This window comes from Auxenochlorella protothecoides (genome assembly GCF_000733215.1).
Source record: "Auxenochlorella protothecoides strain 0710 unplaced genomic scaffold scaffold18, whole genome shotgun sequence".
In the NCBI taxonomy this organism is placed as follows: Eukaryota; Viridiplantae; Chlorophyta; class Trebouxiophyceae; order Chlorellales; family Chlorellaceae; genus Auxenochlorella; species Auxenochlorella protothecoides.
The window spans coordinates 1,087,186-1,102,207 of NW_011934213.1; the positions used below are offsets into that span (position 1 = coordinate 1,087,186).

General features: G+C 65.0%; 7 protein-coding genes across 7 annotated transcripts in view; 4 read left to right on the forward strand and 3 right to left on the reverse strand.

Annotated features, from left to right (window-relative positions):
* Nucleotides 1–97: 97 nt before the first annotated feature.
* On the forward strand, nt 98–601 carry F751_1993 (hypothetical protein; the record flags this gene model as incomplete). The annotated part of the gene is made up of 1 exon (XM_011399700.1): nt 98–601. The coding sequence occupies one exon, from the start codon at nt 98–100 to the stop codon at nt 599–601; it is 504 nt and encodes a 167-aa protein (XP_011398002.1).
* A 510-nt stretch (nt 602–1,111) lies between these two features.
* F751_1994 (hypothetical protein) lies at nt 1,112–4,886 on the forward strand (the record flags this gene model as incomplete). The annotated part of the gene is made up of 5 exons (XM_011399701.1): nt 1,112–1,245; nt 1,404–1,456; nt 1,674–1,740; nt 1,953–2,205; nt 4,638–4,886. The coding sequence occupies 5 exons, from the start codon at nt 1,112–1,114 to the stop codon at nt 4,884–4,886; spliced, it is 756 nt and encodes a 251-aa protein (XP_011398003.1).
* Nucleotides 4,887–5,596: 710 nt separating this feature from the next.
* F751_1995 (ATP-dependent DNA helicase DDM1) lies at nt 5,597–10,035 on the forward strand (the record flags this gene model as incomplete). The annotated part of the gene is made up of 10 exons (XM_011399702.1): nt 5,597–5,911; nt 6,134–6,397; nt 6,654–6,969; nt 7,216–7,404; nt 7,654–7,811; nt 7,974–8,135; nt 8,405–8,522; nt 8,700–8,926; nt 9,203–9,598; nt 9,907–10,035. 10 exons carry the CDS (start codon nt 5,597–5,599, stop codon nt 10,033–10,035), a joined length of 2,274 nt encoding a protein of 757 aa, XP_011398004.1.
* A 337-nt stretch (nt 10,036–10,372) lies between these two features.
* Nucleotides 10,373–11,379, reverse strand: F751_1996 (GILT-like protein F37H8.5; the record flags this gene model as incomplete). The annotated part of the gene is made up of 3 exons (XM_011399703.1): nt 10,373–10,492; nt 10,795–10,896; nt 11,158–11,379. 3 exons carry the CDS (start codon nt 11,377–11,379, stop codon nt 10,373–10,375), a joined length of 444 nt encoding a protein of 147 aa, XP_011398005.1.
* Nucleotides 11,380–12,080: 701 nt separating this feature from the next.
* Nucleotides 12,081–13,576, forward strand: F751_1997 (Digeranylgeranylglyceryl phosphate synthase; the record flags this gene model as incomplete). The annotated part of the gene is made up of 3 exons (XM_011399704.1): nt 12,081–12,426; nt 12,718–12,946; nt 13,216–13,576. 3 exons carry the CDS (start codon nt 12,081–12,083, stop codon nt 13,574–13,576), a joined length of 936 nt encoding a protein of 311 aa, XP_011398006.1.
* Nucleotides 12,433–12,600, reverse strand: F751_1998 (hypothetical protein; the record flags this gene model as incomplete). The annotated part of the gene is made up of 1 exon (XM_011399705.1): nt 12,433–12,600. One exon carries the CDS (start codon nt 12,598–12,600, stop codon nt 12,433–12,435), a length of 168 nt encoding a protein of 55 aa, XP_011398007.1.
* Nucleotides 13,577–13,993: 417 nt separating the features above from the next.
* The window catches only part of F751_1999 (Extracellular basic protease), a gene marked incomplete at both ends in the record, with an annotated part of 4,334 nt that continues 3,305 nt past the window's right edge, over nt 13,994–15,022 (reverse strand). Inside the window, 2 exons of the mRNA XM_011399706.1 lie at nt 13,994–14,322; nt 14,532–14,715. Of these exons, the coding sequence (XP_011398008.1) occupies nt 13,994–14,322; nt 14,532–14,715 (513 nt within the window). The remainder of the gene's footprint in view (nt 14,323–14,531; nt 14,716–15,022) is intronic.

The following is a 15,022-nucleotide window of genomic DNA, read 5'->3' on the forward strand; positions in this document are numbered from 1 at the left end:
CGAGGGCTCAGCGTCGTTGCAGCACCGGCTCACCCGTGCATGGCGCGACGCTCTCGTCCAGGTCCACTCTACCGCCTCGAAACCCTGTCATTCAAACATGCACACATGCCCACTAACCAGAGCGAGTATCCTTTCCCACAGGGTCAGGCCGGGCCCGAGGATCCACGCCCTGCTGGCCCCGGCCGCGCCCGGCCCCGCGACCCACCCGGGTTTCCAGGAGCAGCCGCTGTGCCGGGTACCCCTCGTGCTGCGCCTCTGGACCACGGCCCCAGCGCACGTGGTGGTGGAGCTGGGCGGGGCGGCGGACGAGGCCGAGGGCGCTGGTCAAGGGGGAAGCGGGACGGCGGCGCCGGCCGCCCCGCTCGCGCACGTGTGGGCGGGGCGGACGCGGCGCGCGCTGGGTACGCTGCGGGCCTGCTCCGAGCTGGAACTGGAGCTGGAAGTCCTGGTGTCCAGGCCGGGGAGGCACGCCCTGGCCGACGTGAGTCTGGCCTGGGGCCAGCCCGGTGCCCGGCAGCTGGACGGAAGCCGGCCCGTGCCGGGCTGCCTGATAGAGGTGGTTGAGGCGGGCCCTGGGCCTGGCCGACAGGGGTTGCAATGAATGTAACGCCACCTTCTGGGACAGGTCCGTGGGCCCCGGACGCCTCCAGATCAATTGTCAAGGGTATGAGATGTGAGTCCTCGAGCCGTACATGAAGCGATGCGGTCGACCGGGCCCCGATCCCCGTGCCGCAACCCCGCAAGCCTGGCGATGTATTTGTTTCTTAAGACATTGCGCGCCGAGGGCTGCATTGTAGCGTGCAATGAAGCACGACAGGTGCCCCGGTCGTAACCGGAGCTGCTGCGCGCACAGCTGTGTACTTCTGTTCTGGAAAGGCTGCGCGTCCGCGACCCGGGCCGGCTGACGCGGCCCCTGGGCATCGCCTAATCGAGATGAAAGGCTTAATCTGACGCAGAAAATGATCTCCGGCACCCTTGAAACACGATCTGGGCCTCCACAAACATTATAATCATTGCATTTTACGCCATCGCGACGTCTGCTGGCCGCTCGACATCGCTCTCGTCCGTCTCCTAGCCACAGTCCACACTCTCGTTGCAGCGCAAGCTCACGATGGCCACCGTCCATCAGTCCAAGAACAGGTCCGATCTGGACAGCAATGAGCTCCTCCTGGAGCGTCTCGACAAGATGACCACCATCATGGCGGCATCGGCACAGGGTCACTACCGCCGGACCTACCAGGCATTGTGAGTGTGGCTTCCTTGCTCCAGTACCGGGGCATGCTGGCAGACAGTCTCAGCTCGCTGATGCGCAGTTTTGCATGCCCCGACCAGTCTGAGTGTCGGCCTCGAACATGGCCAGCCTCCAGCATGTCGGAGCAATTCTTCCCCCCTTCCTTCCACAGTGACATTGCCAGCCCCGGCCCCTTGGCCTTCTTCAGTTTTGCCATCGCGACTGGTGAGTCGGGGGCACAGTGAGGAAGGAGCGGGGAAAAGCAGATCGGGGAGGATGTTGACTTGAGTCTGTCAGATTTACGATGTCTGACCCTGAGGCATATTCAAGCATGAAGTGGACCCTTCCTTGCAGACTGAAGAGTGCCAGGATATCAGGCCAAGACGCGCAGCTCCCCCGCCTTCCCCTCTCAGCCCCAGTCCCTCCCGTCTCCACTCGACAGGCATGCAGGGTCTGGTATACACCGGGACTCTGGAGGTGCAGGGCTCCCAGCTGGTCCTGATTGTCGGGTGAGTATGACGCGTGAGCTCGCCCACCTCACCCACTGCCCATTCCAGCCGCTCGTACTTGTCCAGCCTGGAGTCCTTCCTGTGGCGCTTTGCATGGGCCCTCACCCCACCCCTCCCCCAACCCACCCTCGCCCCACCCCAAACCCACCCCTACCAAATGACTTTCCACATCGCCGGCCAGCTCTGACCCCCCCATCCCGCCTCCCTCCCAGGCTCTTCATCGGCGGGTTCCTCATGTTCATCTGCGGCTTCATGGAGTTCCTGCGCCGCAACACCTTTGGCGCCACCATGTTCACGCTCTTCGGCGCATTCTGGTTCACCCTGACCATCTACAACCTGCTCTTGTTTGCCGGCGTGGCCACTTTCATGCTCACTGCCATGCCCAAGACCGTGGCCTGCCTGGCTGGCACCCTGGGCTTCATCACCGCCGTCATGGCCATTGTCGTGGCCAACCTGACCCTGGCCGTCGCCACCGCACAGGGCCTCCTGGCCCTCTTCCTCATCCTGCTGGCGGCGGCGCAGATGAACCCCGCCAACCACACCCTGCTCAAGGTGGGGGGCGCCTTTGGTATCATCACCGCCATAGCCGCCTTTTATGTTGCCATGGCCCTGAGCTGCGAGGAGGTGCTGGGCCAGGAGATCCTGCCCATGCTCTACTCCAAGAAGTTTAAGATGCACGCCGGCAACCTGTACCCCCGGATCTCCCTGTCTGACCCCCTGGCGCTGTCGGCCGGGGTGCCCTACGAAGGACGCTACGAGATCCACAAGGGCGACAATGTGGCCGCCATGCAGCAGCCCTCCTTGGTGGACCTGAACCGCATCCAGGCGGACCAGAGGGTGTGAGAGCGCTGGAGACGGGCCCCTGGGCCCTGCCAAAACCCCATTTTGGACCCATAGTTTTGTCAGCGCCGGGTGGATGGACACACCACCCCAACATTTTGTCAGAATCCCGATCAGGACGGGGGGCGAGAGGCCCCCACTCCTCACCTCCCACACAGCATGCCACCGCCCTGTCCCCCAACCCATGCATTGCATCAAACCCACTTTCTAATGAACTCATCCGGTCGTCGTAGTGTGTAACCAAAGTGCTTTTCCACCAATGGCAGAGAGGCGCCAGCTGGTGGAGTACCCCGCGGAGAGGTTGAGGGGCAGCATGCTGGGCCACCACCCTGGCCGACCAAGCATCCCTTTGAAGGCGTTGAATCGACCTCGGCAGTACTTTCTGCGCTGACCCGGGGAGAGGGGGCGGGGGGGGGTGCCACGCCCCGGCGGAATAAGAGAAATGCGTCTCCGGTCGAGAGTCGCCAGGGGCGATCCTGCCCAAACCACACCGGAGCCTCCACGTGCAGAGCTTCCGGCCAGCTCCGTACACGCCCGGATGGCCGGGGCCGCGCTCACAGACTCGGCACTTATAATGCGCCAGCCCTGCCTCCTCAACCACAGACCTTCCTCAAGAATTCTCTGCGGAGGATATATTTGCAGGATCATTCTTTGGTCGAGTACAGGTGCCGGGTCCTCATGGGCTCCCGCGCATGTTTCGTGGGAGGACTTGTCCTGCTCCTCGCAGCCCTACTCGGCGCACAGGTGGGAGCGAAAAAAGTGGGGAGAGGGCAACCCAGGAAGTTTGTACACATTGTCCACTGCGACAATGCAATTATTCTCACTCATGAACCGATCGTGTCCTCCCTTCATCGCAGACGGCATACGGCGCGGACTCATCTTCTGTGCTCCAGAAACCATCAGACCACGCTGAAGGCCACGTGCAGAGTCCGAGCTCGAGCTCCCACCACGGGCATGACACCGTGGTCTCTTCGCAGACAGCTTCATCTCCTGGCGTAAAGGGAGCGGATAAAGCTCCCTCCCAGGAGAAAAAACCTGCCCAACCGAGGAAGCTGTCGCCGGGCCCCCTCCGGCAGAGCCCTTCCAGTGGTCAGAAGAAGGAGAGCAGCCCTCTGACGGCCTCCAAAAAGAAGAGCCGGGCCTCCCCCTCCAAGAAGAACCCTGCCCCCGCACTCAAGGATGACGGGCCGCCATCAGACGTGACGGTCAGCGTGACCATGGCAGCCTGCCAGGCGGTGGGGAAGGAGTATTACTGCACGGGCCACGTCGCCCTGTCGGAGAGCCTCACCCAGGGTACCGTCGGGCTGGTGTGGGACGTGGACGGGAAGACCATGGAAGGCACCACCATCCCGGCGTCGGGGAGCACGGCCTCGCACACCGACGGCCCCTTCCCCAGCGCGGCGAGCGGGGTGGTGGCATCCTACGCCGGCCCCGGCAACGAGGACGTGGAGTTCTCCAACATGGCCCCCGTGCCGTTCCACGTTCCCCCTCCCCCCTCCCCCCCTCCCCCTCCCCCGCCCTCCCCCCCCCCACCTTCGCCACCGCCCTCCCCGCCGCCACCGCTGCCGCCGCCGCCGCCGGTCAGCATCGTGATCGAGGCGGCGTACTGCGTCGACTCCATCAGCTCCTTCGACCCGCAGGACTACGCGGACTGCACCATGGTCCTCTCCGGCGACTTTGAGGAGGGGGCGGGCGAGCTGTCCATCGGCTACTTCTCGGAGAGCCGGGCCACGGCCGACACGCGGGACGTGATCCCCAGCGGGAGGAGCATGTCCGTCACCAGGACCCAGATGTTCCACCTGGGAGCGCTGACCGCAGCCGGGGTGTGGTACACCGATGCCACTGGCAAGAAGTTCGCCGGGGTCACCGTGTCCCTGCCGCACAACCAGCCCCCCGTCTCGCCGCCACCCTCCCCGCCGTCCCCGCCGCCGCCGCCGCCCTCCCCACCCCCGCCTTCGCCACCGCCCTCCCCGCCGTCCCCGCCCTTCCCGCCGCCGCCCGAGGGCGTGGTGTCGGGGGTGTGCCAGCACCTGGATGACTCCACCATCTCGTGCAAGGTGGAGATCAGTGGACCCTTCCAGCCCGAGGTCGGCATCTTCAAGCTCACGTACTACTATGAGCACCAGAGGAACAGCGTGAATGGCCCACCCTTTGTTCCCCAGGGCTCCCTCACCACCGAGGTGGAGACGCTGGCCAATGCACCATACGCCGTCTCGGTCCAATACACCGGAGTGGATGGGAAGACCAAGTTCTACACGGCCTTCAGCCTGTCCTACACCAACTCGCCGCCGCCCGCATCCCCTTGATACCCCTGCATCGCCAGAACTTGCTCCTTTCTCTGCCAATATCACCCTTCATTTTCATACTCAGCCCCTTTCCTACATCATTTGATAGATACTCCCTGCCTGTGACTTGCAGACTGCCCCATCCCTAATATCATTGGGAAACTGTAAACAATTGTATGCGACAGAAAATGAGCGTGAGTGCGGGTTGGCAGCTGGCATACAGCAGCCTTTGACATGTTGATCATCCGTCTTTGACTGCAACTAGGACCTCGTGGATCTTCCTTCAGGTGACTCCAGTGCACAATGGCGACATGCGGGTCATGCACACAAGTTTGCGCCTCCACACGCCTGATTATCGATTGCAAGGCTATGCTTGCGCTGTGAGAATATTTCATACAACGCACGACCCAGCCTTGCGCCGTATCCTGGAGCAAACCCTCAAGCAAGCCCTACGATCCTGGGCTGACTTTTGAAGACCTCACGGCTGCGATTCCCTCCCCCTGCCGAGCCGGATTTGAAAACAAACAAGTGATTCCCCTGGCTTCAGCGACGGCGAGCGGTCCTGCGGTTGATCCTGATCTCCAGGTTCGTGGATCGCGTGCTCTCGCCGTGCTGCGCTCGATCTCAGGCCACGAATTTGAATTCTGCGCACTATACGCTCCGTTCGCTGCACACCCCGGGAAACGACCCTCCCTCCACAGCATACAAAAGCGTCGTCATCCCACACCGCGATGGCGGGGAAGAGGGGTGCCGCTACTCGTGCCAGAGCAGGCAGAGTCGGAGCAACAGAAGCTGCTCCCAGTGGAAACGGAGGGAGTGAGCAGGACGCCTCATCAGCAGGCAACGCAGCAGACGAAAGGGTGTCGAGGAGCCAAAATGGGGAGGCGAACCCCAGCCCTGCGACCAAGCAGCCTACACCCCGGCCCAAACCTGTGGCTGAGGAGGGCTCCTGTCACGCCTCAGAAGCGACCGAGTTCTACGTCCCTGCCGACGTGCTGGAGGAGGAGGAGAGGCTCAGGATTGCGCGAGAGGAGGCGGAGAGCAAGGTGCGCGCCCGCCAGATAGCAACGGGGTGCCTGACGGAGTGTGCAGGCTGCCAGCCAGTGCAGGGTGGGATGGCTTCCACCACCCTGCCCCACCAGCCGTGCACCCCCACCAACAGACCCCTGGCTGCTGTGAACCTGCACCTGACACCGTGCCCAGTGTCAAGGCGGCAGGCGGTTGGCACATGGAATCACGCGCCCTCTCTTTCCTCTCCGTCGCTGCAGCCCAAGGCCGCTCCCGTCGAGCTGGTGCTCGGCAACGAGTCCTTCAAGGCCCTGGAGACGCTGCTGAACAAGTCGCAGCTTTACACCCAGTTCCTGGCGGAGAACATGGCCAGTGCCGAGACGGAGCAGCTCGAGTCGGAGGCCAAGGCCCCAAGCCCGGGAGAGGGCGACGGCCCGTTGGGGAAGAAGCGCAAGGCTGCCGGGCGCACAGGCGGCGCCAAGAAGAAGGCGGGCAAGGCGGCTGCGGCGCCCTCTGCGGCCCAGGTGACATAGCGGGGAGGAGAACATGGCAGAGGCCTGTTGTGGTATGCCCAGTGGCATGTTGAACCCACTGTGGCACTCTTCCTCCACTCAGGCTGTTGTCACAAATTTTCACACGCACCTAGCCCCCACCACGGGGCACTCCCTGCGGACGCCAGCCCCTCTCCCACCACCCTGCCTTTCCTCCTCTCCCAACACCCTACACATCTCCCTCTCCCAACACCCTACGTCCCCCCCCTCTTCCCTCCCCCTGCCACAGGAGCTGTGCCCCGGCCTGGTCGGCGAGCTGCGGGACTACCAGCTGCGCGGCATCCGCTGGCTGGCCTCCCTGTTTGTCAACGGCATCAACGGCATCCTGGCGGACCAGATGGGCCTGGGCAAGACGGTGCAGACCATCGGCATGCTGTGCCACCTGCGGGGCAAGGCCATCCTGGGGCCCTACCTGGTGCTGGGCCCCCTCTCCACCCTGCACAACTGGGTTTCCGAGTTCCAGCGCTGGGCGCCAGACTTCCCGGCGCTCCTCTACCACGGCTCCAAGGCCGAGCGCGCCCAGCTCTGGTCCACGCGCCTCAGCAGTGAGTGGGCCGGGAGGATGAGCAGGTGGTTGTCAGTGAATGACGGGCCGGAGTGGGAAGGTGCGATACCCACACCTGTTGTAGAGCGCGACTGATGGCTCCTCAGGAATGGCTCTCAATCGATGCGAGGTCTGTGTCGGCAGATAGAGCCCACGGGCCCTATCTGCCTGGCGCGTTGTCATCGTCCCGGGCACGAGGCCCCGGACCCCGGGATTCCCAGTTTGCTGTCCCCCACCCCCACTGCAGAGCCAGTGGATGGGAGCTTCCCGGTGGTCGTTACCTCTTATGAAATCCTGCTGGCCGACATCCGCAACTTCCAGAAGGTGTCCTGGAAGTACCTGGTGGTGGATGAGGGGCACCGCCTGAAGAACCACAACTGCCGGCTCATCCGCGAGCTGCGCACGCTGCGGGTAGACAACAAGCTGCTCCTGACGGGTGCGAAGGGTATGGTTGGGTGGGCGGCCTAGGAGCACACAAGGGCAAGGTTGCACTGTGGGGCTTCAGGGGAGGGGCGTCTATTTGGGAGGGCCTCAGATCGCTGTCCGGTTGCAAGCATGCCCTTTGTATGGCAGGCAGGCTTGCCACGGCCTGGTGCGAGGACGTGCCCATCAACAGGCCCACAGGCACCTGCCCCTGGTGGCCGGGACCGGACGATCCACTTCCGCCCATTTCTCCTACGCATAGGCACGCCGCTTCAGAACAACCTGACGGAGCTCTGGTCGCTGCTCAACTTCATCCTCCCCGAGGCCTTCTCCTCCCTGTCAGACTTTGAGTCGTGGTTTGAGTCCATGGCCGACGCCGGCGGGCAGCAGGAGGACGAGGTCCGGCAGCAGACAGCAAAGGTGGGCTCAAGTGGTGGTGGTGCGCTGGGCACGCTGCACGCGTGGGCGAGGCAGCCGTGTGCCGCACAGACCGGGGCGCGGGTGGGAGTCAGCTGCCCTGGGGCCATGAGATCCTGCTCCTGTTGGCACTCTCCCATCCTCTCTCCCGCCCAAACTCGACAGGTGGTGGAGAAGCTGCATGCCATCCTGAAGCCCTTCCTCCTGCGCCGAGTGAAGAGCGATGTGGAGACCAGCCTGCCCGGCAAGCTGGAGGTGGTGCTGTATGCACAGCAGTCCGCCAAGCAGCAGGAGCTTAATAAGCAGCTGAAGGACAAGACTCTGCGGGTGGGGCTGGGGGCTTATGAAGGGGTGGGGGGGTGGGGGGGTGGGGGGGGATTCAGTTAGCTTGGGGCTAGTAGGTAACCCAAAAGGAAACGCAGGGCGCGGCATACCCGCCTGATGCCTGGTCCTGCTGGGAGCTCTGCACCACAGATGCATGGGCAGGCGGAGAAATCCCACTGCCCGGATCCTGGCTGGACGCTGTCAGTCACGGTCCACCAAACCACCCCGCCATCCTTTCAACTCCCCCCTCTCTTCCTCCATGTACCCCACAGGAGGCTCTGAGCAAGAGCGGAGGCGCTGGAGGCACGTCTCTCGCGTCCCTGAACAATATGCTGATGCAGCTGCGCAAGAACTGCAATCACCCCGACCTCATCACGGCGGCATTTGACGGTGGGTACAGATGGTCGCCGTTCCAGTCGACATTCCCTCCAGCCGCCGTATGGGCATGAAAAGCAATGCACTCAGCCTCACCTCCTTGTCCGAGCCCCATGCAAGTGCCAACTCTCAGCCACAGCCTCCTTCCAATGAAAATGACCCACTCCCCCCCACCACCACCAACACATGCAGGCTCGGTCTTCTTTCCCCCGCCAGAGGAGCTGGTGGCCGACTGCGGCAAGATGGCGCTGCTGGAGAAGCTGCTGAATAGGTTACTACCTGCGGGGCACAAGACGCTGATCTTCTCCCAGATGACGTCCATGCTGGACGTGCTTTCCAGCTACCTGGAGGCGCGCGACATCAAGCACTGCCGCCTGGATGGGTCCGTGTCCTGGCAGGACCGCCAGGAGGCCATGAAGGTGGGAAGGAGGGGTGGGGGCTGGGGCTAAGGGGTGAGGGAAGAGTGGGCACGTGCGTGCTTGCAACTGTCCAGGAGATGAGCAGGGAGGGGTTGGCCATATGATGAGGGTGGAAGCGGACTTTGATTCTCATTCACAGTGCTAAAACATCCTTAAACTTAGTGAGTATGCATCATGCAGGGGGCCAGACATTGTCTGATCACCCTGATCGTCCCATGTGCTACCTGCGATGCACCTACCCCACCCACTCATCCGCCCCAACCCCCCAACACACAGCTCTTCACGTCCGACCCCGAGCACAAGGTGTTCCTGCTTTCCACCCGCGCCGGCGGCCTGGGCATCAACCTGACGGCGGCGGACACCTGCATCATCTACGACTCGGACTGGAACCCGCAGCAGGACCTGCAGGCCATGGACCGCTGCCACCGCATCGGCCAGCGCTCGCCGGTGCTGGTCCTGCGCCTGGCCAGCGCGCGCAGCGTGGAGGGCAAGCTGCTGGAGCGCGCCGCGCGCAAGCTGCAGCTGGAGCGCATGGTGATCAAGTCGGGCGCCTTCCTGCACGCCGACGACGCTGCGGCGGGGAGCATGAGCAAGGAGGAGCTGCTGGACGTCATCTCGGGCGCCGGGAGCGGCGAGCACGACCTGGCGCAGTCGGGTGACATCAGCAACGAGGTCAGTGGGTGGGGATGGGGGAGTGTGGTGCTGAATCATCAAGAAAGGTGGGGGGGTCCTAGGTGGGGTAGGGTGTGGTGCGCCGGGTGCTGCGCCGGGGCTCGCATGTGGGAGGTTGGAGAGCTGCCCCGGATTCCCTGGTGCCCTGCGCAGCAGCAAGCAATCTCCCTCCGCCATGTGCATCGCAATGCCCGCCCCCCCCCCATGCCCCTGGTTTGCCATCATGCACCCCTCACCCTCCATCACATCTATTCATGCCTGGCCTTACACAAAGGAAGCGCACCTCCCCTTCCCCATTCTGCTGCCAGGTGCTGGACCAGCTGCTGGACCGGAGCCACCTGGAGGCAGGATCAAAGCGGCCGTACCCCGACCGGGGGGTCGGATACGAGGTCGTGCACCAGCTGAGTGGCAGCGGGCTGCTGGCGGGCGTGGAGTAGGGTGGATGAGGTGTGTACGAGCGGTACAGGCAAGGGGTTCAGGAGCGGGCGAGGGCATTCAGAGGGCGAGCAGGGCAGACGTGCCATCTGCGTGGCCCGGCGCGCGGGCTGCCAACGGCCGTGCTTCGAGACCCTCTCTGGCCTCTGCCACGGCGACTGCCCGGCGGCCTCCAGATGTCAGCCCCCGTAAGATACCCCTGCCGTTGCTGTTGTCACGCATGTAACAACACAGTTGCACAAGGGGGGGCGGCCAGGGAAGGTGTGGGGCCCGCAACACCTGCGGCCCGCGGGCATCGGTCGACGGGGCAAGCATGCCGCGAGCTTGGCCAGCGCAGTCTCAGTAACCACCATGGAACAGCGAAACACAGCCCCCTACCAGGCAGCCGGTGCCCACCACCTCCCGAGCACGCCGCGCCAGGCGAGCCGTAGCAGGCCTGGCGTCGCCCGCGCCGCGGCGCTGGTCGGCGGGTCGAAGCAGGCGGCGGGGCGCGGCGCGCCCGCCGGCACCGCCGCGCAGACGTAAGAGCGCACCAGCTCGGCGTGGTCGCCCAGCGCCACGCCGTTGACCAGCACCCACGGCACGCCCTCGTGGCGTGGGCGCAGCGCGGCGGTGGCCTCCCGCGCCGCGGCCGCCAGCCGCCGCGCCCGGTCGCCGCGCGCGCATTCAATCAGGGCCGAGGCCGCGAGCCCGCTGGAGGCCGCGCAGGCGTCGGAGCCCGCGACCGGGGCGCGCGTGCCGGTGCGTGCCAGGCACCGTACGTACGGGAACCACAGGGCCTGGGCGGGGTACAGCGCCTGGGCGCAGTTGATCAGGTCGTTGCCCGCGCACTCTGCCGCACCGTGCTGGCACTGGGGGCCATCCTGCGTGTGTGTGGGGCGGTAGAGGGGGGGCATGGGGGCGGTGAGAGCTGGTGTCAGCCGGCCGGCCAGCAGGGAGGTGCTGTGGACGTCCCCCGACGCTCCCCCAGGGCCACCCATGCGGACTGGGGGAGTCCATAGACAGCCACATGTAAATGAGCAGCGCCTCCATCCAAGGACGGGGCCGCCGGGCCAGTAGCAGGGGCACCGCGCGTGGAATGAGGCAGGCCCATGTCCCAGACCCTCCCCCCCTCCCTCCCTTACATGGCTTCGGTGGGCATTTCCCCAGGCAACGTAGCGGAACTCGATGTAGCTGGAGAAGCCTTGATCAAATAGATCTGAGGCCTGCTCCAGGATCCAGGCTCTGCAGTAGGGGCACAGAGACTCGCCGTACAGAGTCACTTGCACTGCTGCTGAGGCCGTGGCGGGGCAGGCCAGCACGGCGAAGGCCAGGAACAGTGGCAGGATCGCCCCCCTTGCGAGCATGTTCCCGCAGCTGGGTTCCCCAGGTGATAGTATTCAGTAAAGGTGTTCAGGTGCGAGGGGTGCATCGCGCCAATCCCACTTGCATGCGACCCCCATGGACCAGCAAATTCCGAAACCCTCGCATCGCATCGCATGGCAGTTTCCACGTCAGCAACAGCTGATCCATGCCGAGGGGTCCACCGGACCCCACCGCACCGTCGACCTTGCACGTCAGAGGCCAAGCATTGGTACGCAGTTTCGTGTCATTTGCTCTAGAACCCGCTACACCGTGCTCTGCGTGTCATGCAGTCGCGTTCCGCTCCAAGGAGAACAGGTGCTCGGTGGTAGCCACGGAATGCACTCATTAGCCGGACCGTCTCACGCCGTACAGGCAGCGATGCTGACGCCAACCGCCATGCCCTCTACGTGAGACGGAATATGTACGGCCTCACGCTCTGTCGCGTGACTCAGCGATCGCGACCACACGTCCTGCGCAGGCTTGCCGGCCTGAATGTTGTGGGGAAAGCGTGCCATGCTCACACACTTGGCCCCTCAACGCCATGTTGCATCCAGTGCTCACACCGTGAGCCTTTTTATCTCACAGGAGGCTATGTGGACCTTGTCGCCCGCCCCAAACACCGTTCTCGTCGCTGAGGCTGCCGATGCAACCTGGTGCCACGGCCAGGCACCCAGCCAGACACAGGCATGTCCCCCAGGCAGGCATGTCTGCCAGCCCTGGCGGGCACCCATCCTCGCCCTCCCCCCCCACCCCCTTCCTGGCGGCCTTCTGGAGGTTCCTGAGGCCACACACCATCCGAGGCACCCTGCTCGGGTCGTGCGCCATCACGGCCAAGGCCCTGGCGGAGAACCCGGCCCTCATCGACTGGGGTCTCCTGCCCCGGGCCTGTCTGGGCGTGCTGGCCCTGCTGGCCGGCAACGGCTACATCGTGGGCATCAACCAGGTGTACGATGTGGAGATCGACGCCATCAACAAGCCCTGGCTGCCCATCGCCGCTGGGGACCTGAGCCTGCCCGTGGCGTGGGCGCTGTGCCTGGGCCTGGCCGCCGGTGAGGTTATTGATTGTGTGGGGCTGGGCGTGGCAAGAGGCTGCCAGGCCGGCAACAGGAGCCCACAATGAGGGTCCTACACCTGCTCAGGGCTTGCCCGACTGGCCTACATTGTCTGCAGCAGCACTCCCCATGCCAGATGATCCGCCCCAGATTCAGCTTCACGTCCTGCATACAATGACCCCCTTCTCTATCCTGGCCACCGTCCAGCCCCTCAAATCTCCCGGTCTCCTGATCCTCGTCTGTCCCTTCCACCCCTCAACCCCCCCCAACCCCCACCTCACCACACAGGCGGGCTGGGCATCTGCGTCCGCTATTTTGGCCCGGCCATCGCCAAGCTGTACGCCACGGGCTTGGCCCTGGGCACGGTGTACAGCGTCCCCCCCCTGCGCCTGAAGCGATTTGCGGTCTCCGCCTTCCTCATCATTGCCTTTGTCCGCGGTTTCCTCCTGAACTTTGGCGTGTACCAGGCGGTGCGCGCCGCCCTGGGCCTGCCCTTCGTCTGGAGCCCCGCCATCACGTGCGTCGGCTTGGGAGAGGGGGAGCTTGTAGACCCGGAAAGGAGGGGATGGCATGTGGGGAATGACTTGATTAGAAGGGGCATGAGCCCGATCTGCCCTATAGTGCTCCCCATGGGTTGGGAGGCCCGGAGTGCAGGTGCAGGGTTGCAGCAGCCCACCTGCAAGCACACTCACACTCCTGTCCGTTACAAAGACCCACATACACATCTCTGCCCCCAGCCCGCCCATCCACCGGCTCCTCTCCCCCCCCCCTGAGCACGGTGTTCAGGTTCATGACGGTGTTTGTCGCGGTGTTTGCCACGGCCATCGCCATCACCAAGGACCTTCCCGACATCGCGGGGGACAGGGCCAACAACATCCAGACCTTTGCCACGCGGCTGGGCATGCGGCGCGTGGCCTGGCTCGGCTCGGGGCTGCTGCTGGCCAACTACGTCGGCGGCGCGCTGGCCGCCGCCGCCAACCCCGTCGCGCTGAATGCGCGGCTGGTCGTGCCGGCGCACGCCCTGCTGGCGGCCGCACTGACCTGGCAGACGGCGCGCATGGCGGAGACGCAGGCCGGCGTCACCGCCTACTACCGCTTCGTGTGGTACCTGTTCTACGCGGAGTACCTGCTGCTGCCCTTCATCTGACGCAGGATCGTTCCTCCCGGGGGGCTGCGGGGGGGCGGCGACCCCACCCCGCCCATCCACCTCACACCATCCCGTGCGCAGTTCTGTGACAGGTACCCCGCGCTGCGCGGATGGGTGGCAGACGGCGCAGCAGGGGTATACGTGCAAGCCTGGGGGCAAGTGGCGCGCGGGGGGTGCGCCACGCGAATATTTATGTTCAGGAATGGTATGTGCACGGAGGTTCCGGTGGCACGAGGTTTGGGGTAGGGCAGAATGGCACTCGAGGGAATGTGGGGGTAACCTCAAAAGGGGATGCAGGGTGCATGGATCGGGCAGTGGGCGTTCGATATCAAGCACGGCAGGAGTTTCGTACGTGCAGTCAGCCTGAGCAGGCATGTGAGGGGTGCGGGGCGTGGCGTGCGGCGGCGCTGGGCGCGCTCAGGCGGTGACCACGTCCACCTCACAGAGCGCCAGCGCGGTGGCGGCCTTGGGCAGGTAGACGGCGACGTAACGCGCGGGCGTGGGCGCGGCGCAGGTCACCGCCGCGCGCGCCCCGGGCACCAGCTTCGAGGGCACGACGCCGCAGGGGGTGAAGGCGGGCAGGCTGGCAGCGGAGGTCCAGGGCTCGGAGCCCAGCAGGATCTGTGCCCCGGCCAGGTCGGTGAAGCAGCCCTGGGCGCAGTCGCTGCGGGCCTTGACCACCACGCCCGCCACCGTGACTACGGAGCCCAGGTCCACAGTCCACCAGGCGTTGCTCAGGCCCGGCTCTGCGTGGCGTGGAGGGGGTGGGAGGGGGTGGGAGTCCCAGGGCGAGCAGGTGCCGGCGGTGCGCACAGCCTGGGGACGGGATGGGGGACCCTGGGCCAGACGGGAGCCCCGGGCAGGAAGTGGATGCTGCGCTGAGGGCCCCCTCCCCCCCCCCCCCCCCCCCCCTCCCTACGCTTCCCCACCTCCCACTCCCTGCAAGACAACTCACTTGTCATGGAGCAGGCGTGGTTGTCGTCGACGACATCGGTGTTGCAGTTGCCGTTGACGGCCCTGGCCGCCGGGTGGCCCGACCAGGTGGAAGACTGGCGGGCGGGCTGGCCGCGGGCGAGCGTGGTGCCGCATGTGGGCACCGTGATGGGGTGCACAGCCGCCACGGGGGGCACGGCGGAGCTCTGTCGTGAGGTTTGGTGGGGGAGGAGGATGACAGTCGAGGGCAGAGGGTCTGGGAAGACAGACCAGCAGGAGAAAAGGCGAGGGGTTGGGTTTGTGGGGTGTGCTTTGATGGACAGAGACACTCCCTTTTCAGGGGTGGGTGCGTTTATTTCTTGGGGGGTGGGGGTGACTTCTTCTTGGCGGGTGGGGGTGACTTCTTCTTGGGGGGTGGGGGCGACTTCTTCGTTGGGGGGTGGGGGCGGACTTCTTCTTAGGGGGTGGGGGCGGACGTTCTTCTTGGGGGGTGGGGGTGGACGTTCGTTCGTT